This window comes from Aspergillus pseudodeflectus (assembly GCF_044049435.1).
Source record: "Aspergillus pseudodeflectus strain CBS 756.74 chromosome Unknown BJX68scaffold_133, whole genome shotgun sequence".
NCBI classification, from domain to species: domain Eukaryota; kingdom Fungi; phylum Ascomycota; class Eurotiomycetes; order Eurotiales; family Aspergillaceae; genus Aspergillus; species Aspergillus pseudodeflectus.
Genome location: NW_027263909.1, coordinates 1 through 18,478, shown reverse-complemented (window position 1 = coordinate 18,478; position 18,478 = coordinate 1). Strand labels below are relative to the sequence as shown.

Below are 18,478 nucleotides of genomic sequence, written 5' to 3'. Positions count from 1 at the left end.
TCGTTGACCTTTGACGATTACCGGTGCTACTCGTCCCTTATCGATGCTGAGCCGGCCACTTCCACCTCGGGCGGCCATCGGGCTAGGGTATCTGCAGCTCATGGTCAAGGGTGAGCTTGAAGAAACGTCAACCCGGTTCCCATAGAGTAGAATAGGATCGCCGGTCATCTCTTTAAAATGCACGGTAGTCCGGTGGCGATGGGGCCATCTATCTACGCGCGGCCCCTCATACCAGGATGTCTCGTACCTTGTAGAATGTTGGGTATGACTGGACGCGCAATGGTCGGCCCGCCGCTCCTGTAGGGGGGATGATCCCCTGGATTTTTATCGTATTCTGAGCTAGTCGCAATCTGAGATGACACCATCCTGGTCGCTGAGGTTCTACACCACACCAGGATATACCACTGAACGCCGCTCCGAAAAGACCACGCGAGGGCAATACCACCAAGAGCCAGAGGATCTCCATTTACGGCTTGGCGATTCGAGGAATCTCGTGATATTTCACTAGGGGCTTGAATCTAGTGATCACAATTCATGGCCTGTAGGTCTCACATCTCCATTCCTATTCCCACGTTACTGCGTCCGTGCTCGCATGGTCAATCCCGTCATGCACGTTCATCGTCTCTACGGCGCTTTCCTCGCGGTGCCTTTGTCGTGGGGCCAGTCGCTGAGCGGTGGATGTCGCCAGCACCCCCGCATGTGTCGCGACGATCGGATATGTGACCGTCGAAGCGAGATTCCAACGTGCTGATGTACCTACCGGTCAGCGTGGCTCTGCATATTGGAGAATTACAGAAACGTAGACAGTGCAAACACACGACAACGTCTCTAATAAACAAAATAGTGACCAATGCGGGAAACAGATTCTTACTCGACTCTTCTCTTCAGACTAGGGGGGATATACCGTCAGTGGATGCAATATCACCCGGACACGGACAGGGGCATGGAACGTACTCCCAGAGCGCCGAAGCCAAGGCTGGTATATTTTGATGGTCAATGTCTGCTTCCCAATCGCCGTCGACGCTCTCGGTACCTTCGATGTCGAGGAGATAGCTTGCTCCTGAATCCTGGCGCTGCCAGTCCACGGGGCCGGGGGTCGTGTGCGACTCACGACTTTGCGTGTCGGGAGGTGTCTGCGAAGTGTGCTTTGCCTTGATCAGCTCCCGGCGAAGCGCGTCCAACCGCGAGACAGGGCGTGTCGGTCCCCCCAGGTTTAAAGTGCCAATAGTAGCCATGAGTATTAGATCGTGGCCGACCGAACCTGAGACAGAAGATTGTACTGGCGTAACATCGACGGAGGTGCTCCTATGCCCGAGCTTTATGGGGCCACATCCCAGCGGGTGAAAAGTGCTGCGGCACACTTCCGGAAGAACAGACCCTAAATGGACAAACGCTTTCTGGGTCTCATTGGATGCCGATCGTCTTGGTGCTTTGCTCTACTTATCAAGCAGCCGGCGCTTCCTGTTAGGAGATTTAGTAGTCAGTCTCTTGGCCCGTGCATGTGATTTGTAGCAAACAGGGCGTGGAGAATGAACGAACCACCCTGATGTAACAAATAACGGACCTTGAAAGCTAGGAAACCCAGTTAGGACGGTATCAGCCCGCAGGGGTTGGTGCTCGCCCACTCGTACCCCCATAGATGGTCCACCCAACGTATCTAGTCATTCCCGGATTGATGTAAACTGCGAGATAACCAGAACCATATTTAAATACATGACCGTGTACCAGTGACAATTTCCGACCTATGCTCTAGATTTATATTGCTCAAACCTTAAATATTAAAAAACATCTAAGGGTTCAATACCCCAAGCTCCTCATCTTGGCTCGCCCACATGGAATCCGGTCCGGCAGTCGATCCCGGCAGGGTAGTCGACGGCACGCCCGTATTGGCCACATTAGCCATACAGCTGATGAGTTGCTGGTAGCAGGTGTTGAGGGCCTCTTGGGCTCCGTGAACGGCCCGCTATACGTCCTCCCATGTGCGGCCGGCGGACTGGGCATCTTACGCCTGCGAGAGCTGCTACCTCAAAGTTTCGTTCTCCAGCAGCAACCTATCTCTCTCTACTTCCACCAGGTGCAGGTCGCCTTCAAGATCTTTCACGGTCTTAAGGCAGACGCTGTGATTCTCCAGAGTTTCGGTGGAATCGTCCGCGGCCTATGAATGGGAGATGGGTTGGGGTGGGGGTTGCGTCTGCCACCAAGGACCTGGTTGGTCAGCACTGTTATATAGCCTTAGGGACGCTGCCTTATGGCTGGACGGAATACTCACCATCGAGTGACGTCGTCGGGGGTGGGTGAGCTGCGTGGCAGCAGTAGCGGGGGGCTCCTAGATACGCACCCGGTTATTAGAAGTTCGAGGGCCAGAGCTTGCGGGAAGGGAATTCATACTCCTTTAAGATGGTACTTTCGCCATGCTATCTCAGCGTCAGCGGCCACAGTTCGAAGAGTAGAATAGAGAATATTTCATGCTCTATTAACCTGGTGGAGGAACCGCTATAAGAATAACGGCTTAGCGGGGAATTAGAGAGAAACTATATCCGCGGTTATATAAGTGACGGCAGATCGTAAAGCCTAAGAGGCCTTAAAATTGCCCCTGAGACACCCACATCACCCATCCCTTACATCGACTTTTCTATGTAACCCTACCATATAATAAAGGGAAGGTTTATCAAAGCAAGATCAGGCCCGCCATATCCCCGGGCATTTATAGTAGCCCACCAGCGGATCCCCAAGCAGGTGTTGGCCCGTGGTCCATCACCCATGACTAACTGCGGCAATGTGGGGCGGGACGACCATTGACCCATATAGAGACGGGCGTCATCAAGGCCCAGATCTGCGATGCACAATACCCATGGGAACGCCCTTAGACCGGGGAAGCAGCCTCCTAATGCCACCTACAGGCACAAGCCTCAGGGCTAGTATTTAGCCTTCACCAGTCTCTATCTAGAATAAGCAGTTCCATCCACTTTGCTTTGGTCTTACTCAATAAGCGGGATCTTCCCCTGTTTATTTCACCTTGACTATGCTCTTGTCGTTTTTTATCACCATGACTGCCCAGTCTTCCCTTTTATTTTTTATTTTTTTTTAAGTCGCCACCTTTTTTCGACCAGGTCCGTGGTTTTATTTCAATATAGAAAGACGAGGTTATCGTCCCTAGAGTAATAAAGAGGAGGAGAACCTCTAAGAATAGGTTACTCAGCGGTCCCATCTGACATGGCCCGAAAAAGCGGACGAATATTCTAGCACGATTTGCCCACGGTCGTCGGAGTCTCTTCGGTCCAAGCTCCGACAACTCAAGCAGCATATCAGACAGCGGCGCGCACTTCAGATGACGCACCTGGGGAGACGCCAAGGCATGATGGCAAAGGCCACTAGGGGACGGCAGCAAGCGGCCGTTATTCCATCTCAGTCCGGTCCCTGTCCTCGCTATATTACTAATCAGCAGATTTACACCGGCATGCACGAACTCCATTCTGTAGAGAACCACCCAGTGTGCCGGAACACATTACCAGTCAACGTAAACGCAGCATCATCAAGGCTCCCAGGCCAGTCTAAAAGTGTGAAAAAGCCAGGCGTCTATAATGGGATTAATCTTCCACCACAGAGCACAAGTGAGACCACGAAAAATACACATTTTGGACGTGATGCTGACCACCTAATATTGTCCCAGAGAACCCCATCCAGTCATTCCAGCTCACCTGAAGACCAACCCGCTCCACAAACCTCGTGTGGCACATAGTCTACAGTCTAGCTGGCCGTGAGGGACCTTTAAGATCCACTCAAGCTAGGCAAAGGGAATAGGGTATTTACCTCCATCGGACTACATAGGCTTACTGTTACGGATATAATGAATATGGTTAATGTACTTTTAGAACCAAGGTAATGTAGATAACTAATTACACTTTACCTATACGCATAGTCCACTGGAGATGCCCGAAGCAGGCCTCCCTAATACCATCTCGAGGATCAAGGATATGATATCTATAAAGCTTCTCAGTATTAAGACCCGTCACATTAGGTGAACTCGGTAAAGATTATCTTGAGCTAACAGGCATCCATGTATTATAATACGCACAGACATTCCTCCCTAGAGGAAGAAGTTCGTTCCTCAGACGTCACTTGTCCGACTCGAAAACCTCGTCCCAGTGTGACCTTGCGCGGCGCTCTCAGGCGATCATGGCATGTATATCGTCGCGTAGGTCATCTGCAATCGTAGAGACGGATTCTGGTTCCTCGAATGTATTGGAGTGGTAGAGATCCAGGAGCTCGTTCAACGTCTGGAGGATGAGATCTTGGCTTTTCTTTAGGAGAGTGTAGCATGTATGATAGTATGCGTTTCAGCCTTGCTGGCGGCCAATCCGACGGACAATCTCAACAATCTCGTCCATCCCGTATGTACAGTACTAGGAGCGGGCCGAAGAAACTCTAAAGGGGGATCGTAGGTTTATATGCTGCTTGATCTCTTCCCCTAAAGGATGCTACGCAGTAGCACTAATCATACTAACCCCAGCGTTGCCCTCAAATACAGAACCATGCTATAGGGCAATACAGACGTGCTATTTATGCGGCTGTGCTTAATCACGGACTAGGTGTCAAATTCAACACAAGATAATAGGCATCTAATGTGATGTGAGAGCCCAGACAGGGCTTCCCCTTGATTTGGACGGCCATCTAAATTTGAACTACAAGACATTACGCCGACAACGAGGGTTACACTATAGGTTTTTCGACTCCTGTGGGGGGCTATAAATATTGATACGTCGCTCCTGACTCTCGCCTTTATCCTACTTCCAACAGCCCTGTCTGCTGCGGCTGTGCTGTGATAACTTGCAAAATAGATACTGCCGTAGGTACCTGCCTCATTCAACAGGTGGCTCGCTTACTATGACTAGGACGCCCTCCGTGTGATCTGCGAGCTCAGCGTGCGGGCTCTGCGCGCGCACCGGGAGCAACTAAAGCACATTAAAGAGCATTGAAACCTCTAAGAGGCGTTGCAGCACACCACCTCGGACCTGGAAGAGACGGTCAACTTGGCCGGGCTTCTCTACGACACCAATCAGCAGATGGGAACGGTGATTGACTATCTACTAAAGGAGCAGGGAACGGCACCCACCGGGGAATCCTAATCCTTTGAGTTGATGCTAGACCGTGTACTCAACTGGCTTGAGAGCACCGAAGGAGTTCGAACGGGTGGGACTAAGTCTCCGACACCAGCAGAGGACGTCACTATGGCCGAGAATCCTGTATTAACAGGAGATTCGCCCGGGATCATAGGAGAGCGGCTATGGAGCAAGCCAGGTCAAGAGGATGAGAGGCCATTCGCGGCGGCTAAACGCTGATAAGAGGGGGCTGAGATGGACCTTCTTTGTAGGCTGTTATAGAGGGCGTACGGTGGTCTTCCTGTTCATCATGGCTTCCTTCCCTATTACCACCCTGACCGATGCTCTTATGCGCATAGAGAAGTCGGTCATTGCCATTAGATTGATGTCCAACTCTGTTCAAGACGGCAGAGCCCTACTATGTTCTATATATACCTACGTTATTCTTACAAATGAAGGCCTCCCTAGAAGAGATTTTGTCTGTGTTCAGCCTGATTAACCAGGACTTGTCTGCCCTAATCACAGTGTCCTGTATTATATATCGTTGATATGTCGTCTATTAGTTACCTCCGACACTCGCCGTCCACAGGGGGCGATCCCGAGACAGAAAGCACGACTGATTTCCTGTCCAACTCAGAAAGCAGTAACAACCCGTCCGAAACCAGCAGCGACCGCGACTTTGTAGTGTCCGATACAGAGACATTGTCACGACGTTCATTCAGTGACTACTCAGCCGAGAACGGTATTAGCGACAATGCCGATGATATATCTAGAGAAAGCGTAACCTCTGCTCTGTCCCCTATGATACACCCAAACCGCACCGTGCTGACGTGGCCAGCCTCATAGCCACCGCTTCAGGCCGATCAAAGTCTTGGGGAAGAGATCGCTCAATCACAACGGACAGGCTGCGACCCAATACCTGGTGCTATGGTGTTCCTGGGAAGACATAGATAGAATTGCTGGTCTTATTGAGCGAGGTGTGCCTATGGTTCAGTCTCATGAGTGATCTTCTTATGCAGTCTTCAGTATTACTCTTTCCAGTACCTGCTTCACCGTTTCTGGTGGACGGAACCGCAACTAGATGCACATCCAGCCTTCTTGACAAGAAAAGAATCCAAAGCCTGAAGACAGACAAAACATCCGTAGTGTATCCGGGCTGTTTGATAGCTGTACTGAGTAACGTCATAGCCGTCGCTTCTTGCGCTGCGGAGCCGGTTCCACAAAATGAACCCGCCGTTTAGTCATCCTCACGCAGTAGCAGGACCGCCGCGGCGGCCAGCGGTCATCCTGGTGGTCCGGCCGCCCAAACACGGCCTCCGCCTGTTGGTCTTGCAGTAACTGTTGTATAGTCTTTAGAAAACCGCCAATGGGACGCTGCTATGCCAGGCTGGCGAGCGTAATCGTGATCTCTTCGTCCAGGCTTGGCACCGACAGCGTCACCTGTTTGCGGTAATAGCCGCAGAGGAGACACCTATCATCGTCATCTACTCGACCCAGAGAGTGACCCCGGCCACTGTAGAAGCGAGCCCCAGGAAATTCAACCAGTACCTAGTCCACAATCTATCAGGACCACGTCCACGCACACAGAATCAACCTATGCAGGCGATACTGGCCGTCAGCTCGCGATGGGGGAGTATCCAGCTCGAAGAAAAAGCACGTGGCCAACACCACTTGCACGAGCTCATCGGGTACAGTGAAGGGAAGAGCCGCCAGCTCCTCCAGCTTGCCCACGTCATCCAACCGCGGGAGATCCCCGTCCAAAGCAAGGTCGAGGCGGATGGTGTTCGATCGCAGGGAGGATGGAACGTGCACCCGCCCCTCCCAGTAGGCCTCCATGCCATCCATGCATGGCGATGAATTATACGCGCGCCAGAGCCGCACGGGCCCCCAGCCAGCGGGAAACTGTCGACCAGGTGGATCGCCCGTACCCCCCGTCCCGGGTGTGTACCCGGTTCCAACGCTGATGAGCAGATCATGGGTGCGCCGCAAGGGCCAGATCACCCGGCACTCCTCCTGAGCGATGCCCATCGGGTTGTTGGCTCGGACGCCACCATCCTGCAAGGTGCCCCAAGCTGGGAGGTCCCTGGGCCGGAAGAAGCTATCTCCATCAGATCATCGGTCCCTGCATCATCAGGCATACATACCACGGGGCTGCAACACTAGCGCCAACGCTAAAGTCGGTCAGTCGATCCAGACTGCTGGTGGGAAACGTCGGGGGACGAGGAAAACCTACACGTCTTGTAACTAGGGATTTTGTGTCTCGCTGTCCGCCTACACCGCCTTGTATGGTAGCTTCTCCGATCTGGATCCTACGCCGCGGTAATTTGGAAAGAGGATAGGCTTGCTATTGGACGTTTAGCTCACAACCATACTAACACGAGTCCCCGCCGGGACTAAGGCCGGGAGGTTGAAGAGTCGCAGTCTTGAAGGTAACAGCTTGTTGAGGATGCGGTTAAGACTGGTGGTGTTATAATACCCATCTTTTAAGATGCCTACCATGGCTGCCAGCCACGGCCAGAGTCTCAAGGCTGGTCTGTAGGGCTGGAAGGCTTTTCGCGCAAATACTGGGAACTTGTGATATCTCTCTTCGACGGATGTCCCGTTATACACGAGATTAGTGGTGATGAAGGCGCCTGCAGCTTGTTAGAAGGCTTTTTCGGTCCCGAAGGGGCTGCAGGGACACCAGAAGTGGAATGACGTCAAAACATTGTTAATCGCACCTACCTACGCTGGTACTGATGATGTAGTCGGCGACCTCAGTAATACACATCGCGCCGTCCAATCGCCTTTCCAGTGCCTGTAACAAGCCCAGAGTCACCAGGCCGCGGATCCCGCCTCTATCAAGGGCCACGACTACGGCACCTTTCGTCGGGGGAAGCTGACGCACGGTGAGATCGCAGGCCTCTTGGCACCAGGGACATCGGCTGAGATCCATATGGTACTCGGCGCTGCGGCTGGGGCTGCTGAGGATTATCAGGCAGGTGTCACACATCGCATGCCGACACGGCAACGTGTGCTCGACCGATCTAGAGAGGCAGAAACAGCAGATGGTTGGCAGACAGATTCCCGGCCACTGGGTCCCAACCGCGGTGAGTGTTTCCCTCTGGATGGCCACCAACGAGCGTCGCGGCCCTAGTTGCTCCACAAACTGCGCTAAACACTTGTGCACCGCATCATAATGCTGGCCTGGGTGAGGGTCTTGGTGGATTTCCCACGCTGCCCGGCAGTGCTCTTGATAAAGACTGTTGTAGACGTCGTCCGTCCGGAACCCTGTCTGTATCAGCACGTACCACGCTCTCTTGCTACAACTGCGAGGGACCCGGGGCGGGGTTGAAGGGGCGCAAAGGGGCGAAGGTTCCTAGGGAAGGAAAAGGAATGGTAGGAGGAGGGGACAGCTTACTGTGCATGCCAGGAGGGTAAGCATCTATTAGCAGCGCGGAGGCTATGATGGTGTGGATGTCATGTGGTGGGCAGCCAGCTCGTGACGCGTAAGCGAGAAACTCTGCAAGACGGTGACCCAGTGATGGATCGACGGGCAGGTTCTCCCGGGCGATCTGAAGGCAATCGATGCGGGCCTTGGGAGCCACTAGCTGGCCCCCACAAAGGGTCTGATTCTAGAGATGATTCAAATACTGGGCAGAGAAGAGTAAACCCTGCTGTATCTGCTGGTCCCGGCTGATCTGGATCTGGTCCAGCAGGGTACGCCGCAGCGGCTCAAAGGCGGCGCGAGGAGATGGGTCGTGGCGATCTCGAAGATCTAGGATAGAAATTGTCGGATCTGCGGTGTCAGGATCGGGGAAGCTAGACGACAGTTCCTCCCACGGATCCGTGTGATATTCGGCGCTGGGATCGGTCAGGACCATGATAACGCGCATGCTGGTGGATGATGTGGAATGACGCCCAGCGTGTATCTCTGTGGGTGATCGATCTAATAGTTCGTGGGCCGCTTGGAGCTCGGCCGAGCCATCTATAAACAGACATAGCACACTTATCCAAGGGAACAGGCCCCGTCGCCATACGTGATGCTTCAGGTCCATGGCCGAGCCACCGGTCATTAGGGGCAGGGGATAGTGTCGATGATGGCTGGCTGATACCAGCCGGCCGTCAACATGGTTCGTGGTCGAGTCATGAAACCCGCTCTCCGCAAACCATACTAGATGCTCGGTGCTGGCGGTTGTGGTACTAAGATGGAGATGAACCAGACTAGCTGGTCCTCGACGGGTGATGTTGTTCTGGGGGAATAGTGAGCGGAGTGCGGACACGCGATTGCCATTCCCTAGGAAATACGCGAGAGATGGGTACTGCGTGGTTGGATGGCTCATGTCTTGTATGATCTGATCCATCCGCCCGGTGTCGACCAAGGCCCAGCCGGTCGAGTTGTGGACTAGGTCCAGCCAGGCTGCCATGTTGACCGGTGAAGACGACCGCAGTGTGTGAATACATCCGTTCTGGCTGGTATTTATACGGCAAATATGCGCTACTGGTCGATGCTTCTTGACCTGTCATCATGGCTCGCCTGGTACCGTCCCTTAAATGAGGTGAACGTTCCTGCCTCGAAGCGGAATCGCACACCCTATCCAAATGACATCCTCAATCATGCCTTTTGCGCGGGACTGGGCACGAGCATGTCCTCCTTCTGGCCCATCAATAAGCACCCATGCCCGGGCCTTTCTGCCGTGCCCGGGCTTTTCTGCCGTGCAACTCCGGAGCGTTGGTGAGATTGTTGAGGCCACCATATGTCACGATGATTCGGTGACGATCTGTCTCTGGCTTCAATTTAAAAGCAATACTTTGTCGCTGTCTGGTCTCTGGGGATATCCAGCATTCCTTGACTTCGCATTCCGAGTTACAGTACCAACATGGAGTCCACACTATCCTTTCATCGAGATGGCGTGGTCCTCATTTGTCTTCATCTCTTCGGCCTCTCCTACTTTGCGCTCTTCCTCACCTCCTTCCTCATCTTTCGATATCCGGCACAGGCTGATGCTATCAGTCGTAATCAAGGGGTTATTTTCTACTGTGGGGGAGCGATCTTGTGGTCTTTATGCAGCGTAGTCTATCGGTTGATCTGCATCATCTACGGGAACGACGCCAGATCGCGGCAGAAGCTCGAGTTTGCCGGCACCCTCCTTCTGATATATACCTCGGCCATCCCGGTCCTGGTGCTACCAAGCGCCATCCATATCTATGCCCGCTCGATATGCCTATTGTTCCTGACCATTGCGATGGCCCAAGGGATGGCAGAGATCATCACCCTGGATGGCCCCGATAGTGCTAGGGCTTTTCGACGCCTCTGTCTTTGGCTCGGATTGCTGGCCTTGATGCCGGCAACATATATTTTACTGCACCGCGCTGCTGGCTCATCGCCGTTAGCCTTCGGGCTCATACGACTCGCGGCTTTAAACCTGCTCGGCGCTCTGTTGCATCTAGCTGGCCTTCCGGAACGCTGCAGGTTGGTGGGTAGTTGGAGGCCCAGTCTGTACGTGATGCATCTGATGGTCATCGTGAATAATTTGGTGTATGCCCAGGATGTCGTGAATGCGCTATAGGTCCGATGACGGTCGGCAGAGATGGACACGAATCCTCCGAGTTTGGGTGGTGGGTGGTGGGTGGTGGGTGGTTGGCGGCTGGTTAGGATGTATCCAGTCTCCGGGAAATTGAGCAGGTGGCGCCATTTCTCGCTATATTAATTGGTCACTGAACAACGGGATATGTGGAGACCGCCAGTGCTCCCGAATGTACTGTGCGCGGAGACTGGCTCTTGAGTCTTGACAAACGATCCGTGCGCTTATCTAACCCCTCTATGATGCCCTCCTGTTCCTTGCAACATCTAGACGAAAGACCACATTACCTAGCGATTGCCCCGAGCTGTACTAATGTAGCCCGTCAGGCCAACAACGTTGCGTTTGTCCTCAGGGACCACCGGACACTCTGAGAACATCGAGGAAAGAAGATTTCTCAGCCTGGATAAAATAACGGTGAGGGACCTGACAGTATGATCCAGATACATCAGAATGGGAATAAGAAAGAAAGCGGCCTTGGCTATACCAGACCTATCGCAGTTCCATCATCTTTGACAGCTGGACCGTAATCAAGTAGGGATAAAGGATGATTTCGCCCAAGCATAGAGGCTCTACCCGTGCTCAATATCATAGATCCACATCTGGGGTCTGGTGCTCTCACCGGCAGTCTGCGTCCAACAATTAGACCATGTTATCTAGGCGGGAGAACAAATAGAATGGACCACCGGACAGACTTGATACTATGCATGTGGCCTAGTCATCTCCATGGGTCCGGACTTTTGTATACCCCAGATAATGCAAACATTAAGGTACATAGTAGTCAGGTCGTCCCGTCCGCCTACGGGACCGGCGGAGAACCGTATCCCCTTCCGAGGTGATCTCCCCTCGAGCGGTGCGGCCACCGCCAGCGCTTTCGACCCCATCCCCTGCCTCGCCCGTCGTCTCGGCGGCGGAGTAAGAAGCATCGAACCGTGTGACACCGCGGCTGTATATGCGTCAGTAGAGGCCGATCGTAACAGCCTGGGCGTCTTACCATTGTGAACAGTTAAAATTGATCCGTGTCGACCGTCGTTCGAGCCAATCTCTCATACAGCCCAAGTGCACGCTCCGTCTGCACCGCTCACACTGCAGATTGGCAATGTCGTCTGCTGCATCGTCATGACAGATCAGGCACTCTATGCTGCTGCCGCCGTCATCATCCTGCCTGAGTGAGCGGAGGATCACCGGCGTGCTGGTGTTGTCTGCATTGGCGGTCCCGAACTGGATCCGAGCGGGGGAAGACGGCGACACCTCAAATGGAACCGACCTTTGCCGCAGCTGCTCAATACGGATGGACTGACACTCCGCCGCGGCAGGCTCGACATCCATCGGGGTCAATGATGTCGAATTCACATCCACCAGGTCCAGTTCTGGATACAGCGGGGAGTCAATCTGCCGGTTCTCCGTGGGTGAATCCCGCCCATGCTCACCGACGGCACGTGAAGCCCGAGCGCTCTCATACCAGCGCATTGCGAGCGGCTGCACTTGTTCGTCCTCCTTGTGCTGGTGGTTCCGTTTGCATAGCAGCAGCCTGGCAATCTTGTGCAGTGTCTCGACGAGGCTGTCATCTGCTGGTTGCCGCAGCGCCAGAAGCTGCAGGAGGTGGGCAGCATCGGTGCGTGATTGCCTTGAGATGCGGTTTTTGCAGTTCGCGTTGGCCCGAGTCTTCCCACAACAAGTAGTCGTGTAATCTGGGTCGCTCATCCCGCATACTCGGATCGGATCCCACACGCTTCTATCCATTGCGAAAGGGCTCTGGTGGGGGACACAGAAGTTAATTGAGAACCAAAGCCGAGCTGTGGCATAGGTTAGCATGACGATGCGGACGGAATTCAGGACGAAGATGCTCACTGGTTTTGAGATAGGCAATCTTTCCCACGTACCGTGCAAGTAAGTAGTAGTCTGTGTTGTCGCGTTTTGCATGCAGCGCAGGTCGAGGGTATTAATGTCTTGGTATGCGAGGATAAAGAAATATATAATGTTGGCAGACTATTCAGAAACATAACAGACCATAAAAACTTGTGATACTTTAGCAAAGCGCAGTACCTTAACGAATAACAAATATGTTACGCAGACCTCTTAACAGAGTTTGAATTTAACCTCTAATATACGCCTGGTAAGCTAACAGTAAGGCCAGACGCACTATCACAATAACAACAGGATATTCCCAAAGGTATTACTAATACAAGGCTATTAAACTCTTCTAAGTCCTGCTAAAAAGGGTACAGATTAAGACAGGACGGGTAAGTCCGCAACCAGCTATAGAAGACCTTAACTTACAAAAAGATGTACTCTGTCTGTGTAGAAGGTAATACGGCGAGGCCAAGCTTGTGAGAGTGGCGTCAGAGATGGAAGACTGGTTTGGCTGGTCTTACCGTGCAACTGGGGACAGGCAGTGGAATTCTGCGCGCTACGTAATATGGAGAAAACGTTAATAATCCCATTTTATGTGTACAAATGGTGTCATTCAGAAGTGTACAAAAGACTCTAATGCAAGACTACTTCTCAGGATAGACTCAGAATCTTCAGTCAGTTGCTGTCGGCGGAAGTATACTTAGCTGCACATGTATAACTGCCGGCATCGTCGGGGTTTCCTTGGCCATCGTATTGAGCAACCTGCGGATAAAGACAAATCTTTCTCTCGCGCGTGGAGCTGGCAGTACCATGCAACTCTGTAGGAGCATCATCCTTCTCCACCCATTCGATAAGTGAGTCTAGGGCATCAGCAGGGAATGCACCAGGTCCACCAGCACAATGGCCTATTCCGGGGGCGAGGAAGAGTCTGTAAAACTGATTGACGTTCTGATTGCCGCCCATTACTGCCTCCACTCTCTCACGGTAGCTGATAGTATTGTCCGGGGGAATAGCTCCGTCAGCAAGGCCGTGCCATGTCAAGAGCTTCCCGCCCCTGTTACGGAATGCTGAGAGATCAGGTTTGTTCGTAGCGATGAAAGCGTCATATTCTATATGGGAGATTTCAAAGTAGTCAACCATCTGATCCATTTCCTTGAATGTATTCATGTCAAAGGACGGATTCTTATTGATCAGGATCGAAATCCAGTTGTCCCAAAGGGTGCGGGAATCGGGTGACGGCATGTCAGGGTCTATGAAGGTGTAGTTCATCCCCCACTCCCATTCATAGAAGAGCGGAGTTCCTCGAGAAGACTTTGGTCCCCCCATGATGATTGTCAAGACTTCGGCATCTTGGGCATTGACGGTTTCATGGCTTAAACCACACGGTACTTGGAGACCAACAATTGAGAAAGGGTCAAAGGAGCAGGACTTTGGATTGGAGATAATGCCGTCAATGACACCATCTAGTCCGTCACACTCCCGGATGGCTCCTCGGTAAAACTCGTCAAAGACGCAGGAAGAAACTTCATGATTCAGTCGACGCATGGTAAACTGGGCCCAGCTTAAACCCATTAAGAGGCTTGGAAAGTTCAGGGCTGGAGCATTGGCCAAAATACCGTCAAAGTCGTCTGGGTATTCCTGAGCGATCATATAACCTTGACGCCCGCCCGTGGAGCATCCATGCCAATACGAGTAGCTAGGAGGTCTAGCGTAGAAACTCTTAGTGACTGCTTTGCCTATAACGGCTAACTCGTGGAGGGCACGAGAGGAGAAATCTGCGAAGCGGCCAAGGTCGATGACACCGGAGCTCTGAACCATATCGGGGAGCAGATTTCCAATAGAGTTTGCAATGTTCCCTCCGTCGGTGGTACCAACTGCGAAACCTTGCTCCACATAAGACCCAAGGCCTAGCGTACCGGGAGTGCCAGCTATGTAGCCACCACCTCCCCTGGCGATAAACCGCTTATTCCAACCCCTGAGAGGGAGCCATATTTGGAAACCGACCTTGTCGCCAACTCCTGGATGGGTAAGGGCCACCTCCACAGCACAGATATTGAGGCCAGAGACAAAGTTGAGTAGCCCCTTTGCCTCGTCTACCGATATACCGCTGATATTGTACTGCTCGGTAGCTGAAAATGTGATGACTTTGGCACCGGGAATGCTGGGAGGCTTGATATCATGGCATGCGATGTGTCTTGTGACAGTGCTTTGGGCTAGGCCAAACGCGACGAAAAGGGCCGAGAAAGTGGATGCACGCATGACGAGGGAGTGGAGGGGGTCTGGCTCTGCAGTTTGTCGTTTTCAGTAGAGAAGGTGTAATAATTCCCAGGCCAAGTGTTCAGGCTGCCCTGCCTGGTGCCTTTTTACAACATTGCTCCGGCCCGGCAGTGCAAATCGTCCGGGACGACAAAAAACAGGTCGCTTCCAGATTTGGTTGTCACAGGCTGTGCCATCCGGGCCGGTTCCAAGCCAGAACCGGGTGTGTGCATCGCGAAATGACCTAACCGACCCCTCAGACGCGAACACGATGGTTACCGAAAGGGTCGGTTAAGTCTGCAGATCTGACTCGTACCATCGTGTCAAGCAGAATGTCAAGGCCTAGCCACTTGGGTGAATTCTCAATCGGCTCAGTGGCTACAGGTCAATGACCCTTGTGCTTCTTCGCTTGTAATTCTTGCTATGAACTCTCTTGTTTGCTGCTCGCATCCGCCACGGCATCCATTCTTAGACGTTCACTTCAAGTACGCGATGTCGGCAGCCCAGTCGAACTTCATTCGGTGCTTAGAACAAGCATCATACTAAAAGAATCCTAGAGCTAGGGGTGCAGACGTCGAGGCCATAAGGGTTGTCTAGGCGACTCATGTATCATTCTATCCCTGTGTCCTCTTCGCATTCTTTTTAGTTCCCCGTTCCCCCTGGTCCCATGCACCGGCCAGGATCCCCTCGAAGTTGGCCGGGTCATGCTGCGCTACGTGTAACGCCTGGCGCCTCACTGGGAACAGCCAAGTCAATATGCATACTTGGCAGATCGTTGATAGAAGCTGTGGATGAGCTGCTTACCAATAATAGCCAGTTAATGAAATGCGGGGCCAAGGAAGTTAGAAAAGCGACCAAGATCAACTTTTCGGGGCTGGGGATCTGGTCATTGCCCAGGTAGCAGTCTGGGTCTGTCATGTTACCACCATCAGTAGTGCCAGTAACGTAGCCGCTCCCGGCGTGGAGCCCAAGGCCTGCCATTCCTAGCGTGCCTCCACTCCAGCACCCCTTTCTTGGGCAAAGAACCGGTTGTTCCAGTTCTTACCCGGACTCCAGACCTTGTAATCCACAGTATCGCTCACACCCGGATGCATGAGCGTGACATTGAGTACAGACCTCAAGTGCTGTACAGGTTCAATAGCGGGTGCCGAGATATCAACTGCATTTCCAGACCTGTTCCACCGAGTTTGTGCCGTGAACGCTGTCTTTACTACACCAGACACCCGTGGACGCCGGATCGACTCAGAGGCACTGGCGGCACGGCTGTCGAGATTCCCCACAGAGTCAGCCAGAGCCGCTCCAGCTAGGAGGACAGTGGACAGAAGAAGGCAAAGCAGAGGGGGCTTTTGAAAATAGGATTTCTTTCTTTGCTGCTTCCCTTATTCTTGGCCCCGCATGAAGCGCATCCGGACGCTCGTCTGCGGAACCGGGCCGATGGCGGGTCAATCGGCTGCGGGGATAGGAGGCCTCTCGTCCAGTCACGCAGACAAACTGTGGAGACGCCATGTGGCAGATTCTTGATTATCGGGTATGCATGAGTTGATGGCTTGGCTCATGCCTAACAGTGACGGTCCATCAGCCTGGGTTTGGGGGATGCAGTCCGCCAATGTAACCGAGATTCTTGACGCGATCTTACTTGCTGAGCAGGGTATTATCCCCAGACTGTCTTCGATTGCGTACAACGGGACGATCATCTCTGGTGGGGGCTCTGGGGCCACATCACTTTCGACTTTCCTATCTCCATTCGATGCGCTTATTATCCAGGCTGACAAGGACGACACACAGCTGTACTGGGATTTTCACTCCTCAGACCCAGTTGTGGTTGGATGCAGCGACGCCTGCATCGTATTCGGTAACGCACCTTCCACTGAGGCCGTAGATCGCGGAGGTTTGAGAGACGAGTATACAGACAACCTGATCCTGAATGTGGCCCGGAAATGCTCCAACACGATTGTGGTCTTGCACAATGCCGGCCCTCGCCTGGTTGACCCGTGGGTCCAACACCCTAATGTTACTGCTGTGATTCTTGCCCACCTTCCAGGGCAGGAGACTGGCAAGGCACTTGTCTCTCTTCTTTACGGCAAAGTTAATTTCTCCGGCAAAATTCCCTACACTCTGGCAAAGAACGAGTTGGATTATGGCGCCCTCCTTAATCCTGATCTCCCTGCAGGCGGCTTTATAAATTTTCCCCAGAGCAACTTTTCAGAGGGCGTCTACATTGATTAACGTCGTTTTGACCGAGAGGAGATCAATCCCCGGTATGAGTTTGGTTTTGGGCTAAGCTACACTACTTTCCGCTACACAAATCTTAGTGTCCATTTTCTGCAGTCGCACCTCCGGCAATACCCAGAGGGCATGGTGGTTGCAGGAGGACAAAATGATCTCTGGGACACGATCGCAACGATCACAGCGCAGGTAGAGAATACTGGATCCATGGTGGGTTCTGAAGCCGCCCAGTTATATGTGGGCATTCCTGGGGGGCCGATCAAGCAGCTCCGTGGATTCCAGAAGCCTACAATCCGCCCGGGGGAGGTGGCAAATGTTAGTTTCACACTTACACGGAGGGATCTGAGTGTCTGGGACGCTGTAGCACAGAAATGGCGGTTACAAAGCGGCAGCTACAAGATCTACGTGGGTTCGAGCAGTCGACAGCTGCCCCTGGAGGGGGTGTTGAAGTTGGGAAAATGAGAACTCTTCCTCCTGCCTGGACGTGGACATGTTTTCTAAGCTTTCTTACCCAAATCCAAGTTTCTTGCTGTCGTACTAAGCGAATATAGCCATCGACAAGAGGCACGACTCGATCGGAATAACTTTTAGCATCGATATATCCCCATTCTCCCATAAGAGACGTGGCCTTTATCCCATGGCGAGCCGGGATATTGTTAGAAAAAATGGAGCATGGAGGACATACGGAGGCGTGCAGCAAAAGTGTTGGCCGCGCTAGTAAAGGGCGCTAGTACAGGGCATGTACCAGACCATAGCTCTCCTAGTAAATTACTATGGCAACCAATGTTTTCTACATTAGTTGATCTATCAACTATTTTATGGAAGGATTTACCTTTGCTCCTCCACAAAATTGAAGCTATTCACACCGCTACTTGATCAATTCTTATGATCCTTACGGTGTTTTAAAGCGCCAGCTCTGCTTAATCGATTCAATTACCTTCCTGCCTGCCTGCCTGCCTGCCTGCTTCCTCGCTGTCTTACTACCTTGATATCTTACCAAGATGCCAGCCACTTACCATTCTCCAGAACTTCGAGTTCAAGTCCTTACGCTGTGGGTTTTGAAGATAAGAAGCCCAGATATTGGACGATGGCTTGATCTTTTTGATCGAACCGTACGAAATATTATTAAGAAGGGCAAAGAACGTGGATATAATCCTGACCAAAGCCCTCGGATTAAGCCTGAATTCGTGGAGGATGGCAAGCGATCTGGTCGTCCAAAGGTTATATCTGAGGATATTGAGCAAGTGGTGATGTCTTCTGTCACTAAGGATCGAAATGGCCGCGAGAAGTCTTCTGAAATTCTTGCTTATGAAGCTGGTATCTCTCTTTCTTCTGCTTTGCGCATTCTTCACAAGCATGGTCTTACTATTGCTAAACCTTCTTGGAAACCTGGTCTAACTGAAGCTGCAAGACTTAAACGTCTTAAATTCTGTCTAGATCATCAATTCTGGACCCTTGATGACTGGAAAGCAGTTATTTTCA

At 52.4% G+C, this 18,478-nt stretch overlaps 8 protein-coding genes across 8 annotated transcripts; 3 read left to right on the top strand and 5 right to left on the bottom strand.

Annotated features, from left to right (window-relative positions):
• Positions 1-418: 418 nt before the first annotated feature.
• BJX68DRAFT_251178 (uncharacterized protein) lies at positions 419-1,411 on the bottom strand. Its single transcript, XM_071042358.1, has 2 exons — positions 845-1,411; positions 419-541 (listed from the first exon to the last, which is right to left on the bottom strand). Exon 1 carries the CDS (start codon positions 1,233-1,235, stop codon positions 885-887), a length of 351 nt encoding a protein of 116 aa, XP_070891897.1. The 5' UTR covers positions 1,236-1,411; the 3' UTR covers positions 419-541; positions 845-884.
• Positions 1,412-1,789: 378 nt separating this feature from the next.
• On the bottom strand, positions 1,790-2,386 carry BJX68DRAFT_260067 (uncharacterized protein; the record flags this gene model as incomplete). Its single annotated transcript, XM_071043815.1, has 4 exons — positions 1,790-1,963; positions 2,066-2,155; positions 2,270-2,299; positions 2,339-2,386. The coding sequence occupies 4 exons, from the start codon at positions 2,384-2,386 to the stop codon at positions 1,790-1,792; spliced, it is 342 nt and encodes a 113-aa protein (XP_070891896.1).
• Positions 2,387-5,648: 3,262 nt separating this feature from the next.
• Positions 5,649-6,105, top strand: BJX68DRAFT_260066 (uncharacterized protein; the record flags this gene model as incomplete). Its single annotated transcript, XM_071043814.1, has 2 exons — positions 5,649-5,879; positions 5,938-6,105. The coding sequence occupies 2 exons, from the start codon at positions 5,649-5,651 to the stop codon at positions 6,103-6,105; spliced, it is 399 nt and encodes a 132-aa protein (XP_070891895.1).
• Positions 6,106-6,281: 176 nt separating this feature from the next.
• Positions 6,282-9,505, bottom strand: BJX68DRAFT_274817 (patatin-like phospholipase family protein; the record flags this gene model as incomplete). Its single annotated transcript, XM_071047733.1, has 9 exons — positions 6,282-6,476; positions 6,528-6,612; positions 6,670-7,201; positions 7,472-7,732; positions 7,824-8,369; positions 8,500-8,685; positions 8,803-9,012; positions 9,119-9,186; positions 9,234-9,505. 9 exons carry the CDS (start codon positions 9,503-9,505, stop codon positions 6,282-6,284), a joined length of 2,355 nt encoding a protein of 784 aa, XP_070891894.1.
• A 413-nt stretch (positions 9,506-9,918) lies between these two features.
• On the top strand, positions 9,919-10,679 carry BJX68DRAFT_274815 (uncharacterized protein). Its single transcript, XM_071047732.1, has one exon. It carries the CDS (start codon positions 9,959-9,961, stop codon positions 10,646-10,648), a length of 690 nt encoding a protein of 229 aa, XP_070891893.1. The 5' UTR covers positions 9,919-9,958; the 3' UTR covers positions 10,649-10,679.
• A 746-nt stretch (positions 10,680-11,425) lies between these two features.
• BJX68DRAFT_274812 (PHD finger domain-containing protein) lies at positions 11,426-12,403 on the bottom strand (the record flags this gene model as incomplete). The annotated part of the gene is made up of 2 exons (XM_071047731.1): positions 11,426-11,606; positions 11,655-12,403. The coding sequence occupies 2 exons, from the start codon at positions 12,401-12,403 to the stop codon at positions 11,426-11,428; spliced, it is 930 nt and encodes a 309-aa protein (XP_070891892.1).
• Positions 12,404-13,189: 786 nt separating this feature from the next.
• On the bottom strand, positions 13,190-14,773 carry BJX68DRAFT_260062 (Tannase/feruloyl esterase; the record flags this gene model as incomplete). Its single annotated transcript, XM_071043813.1, has 1 exon — positions 13,190-14,773. The coding sequence occupies one exon, from the start codon at positions 14,771-14,773 to the stop codon at positions 13,190-13,192; it is 1,584 nt and encodes a 527-aa protein (XP_070891891.1).
• Positions 14,774-16,324: 1,551 nt separating this feature from the next.
• On the top strand, positions 16,325-16,996 carry BJX68DRAFT_273671 (glycoside hydrolase family 3 protein; the record flags this gene model as incomplete). Its single annotated transcript, XM_071047519.1, has 1 exon — positions 16,325-16,996. One exon carries the CDS (start codon positions 16,325-16,327, stop codon positions 16,994-16,996), a length of 672 nt encoding a protein of 223 aa, XP_070891890.1.
• Between the last annotated feature and the right edge of the window lie 1,482 nt (positions 16,997-18,478).

Bases quoted from the DNA above. Each gene is read 5' to 3' on its own strand.
- BJX68DRAFT_274815 (XM_071047732.1), top strand. From the start codon at position 9,959: ATGGAGTCCACACTATCCTTTCATCGAGATGGCGTGGTCCTCATTTGT.
- BJX68DRAFT_251178 (XM_071042358.1), bottom strand. From the start codon at position 1,235: ATGGCTACTATTGGCACTTTAAACCTGGGGGGACCGACACGCCCTGTC.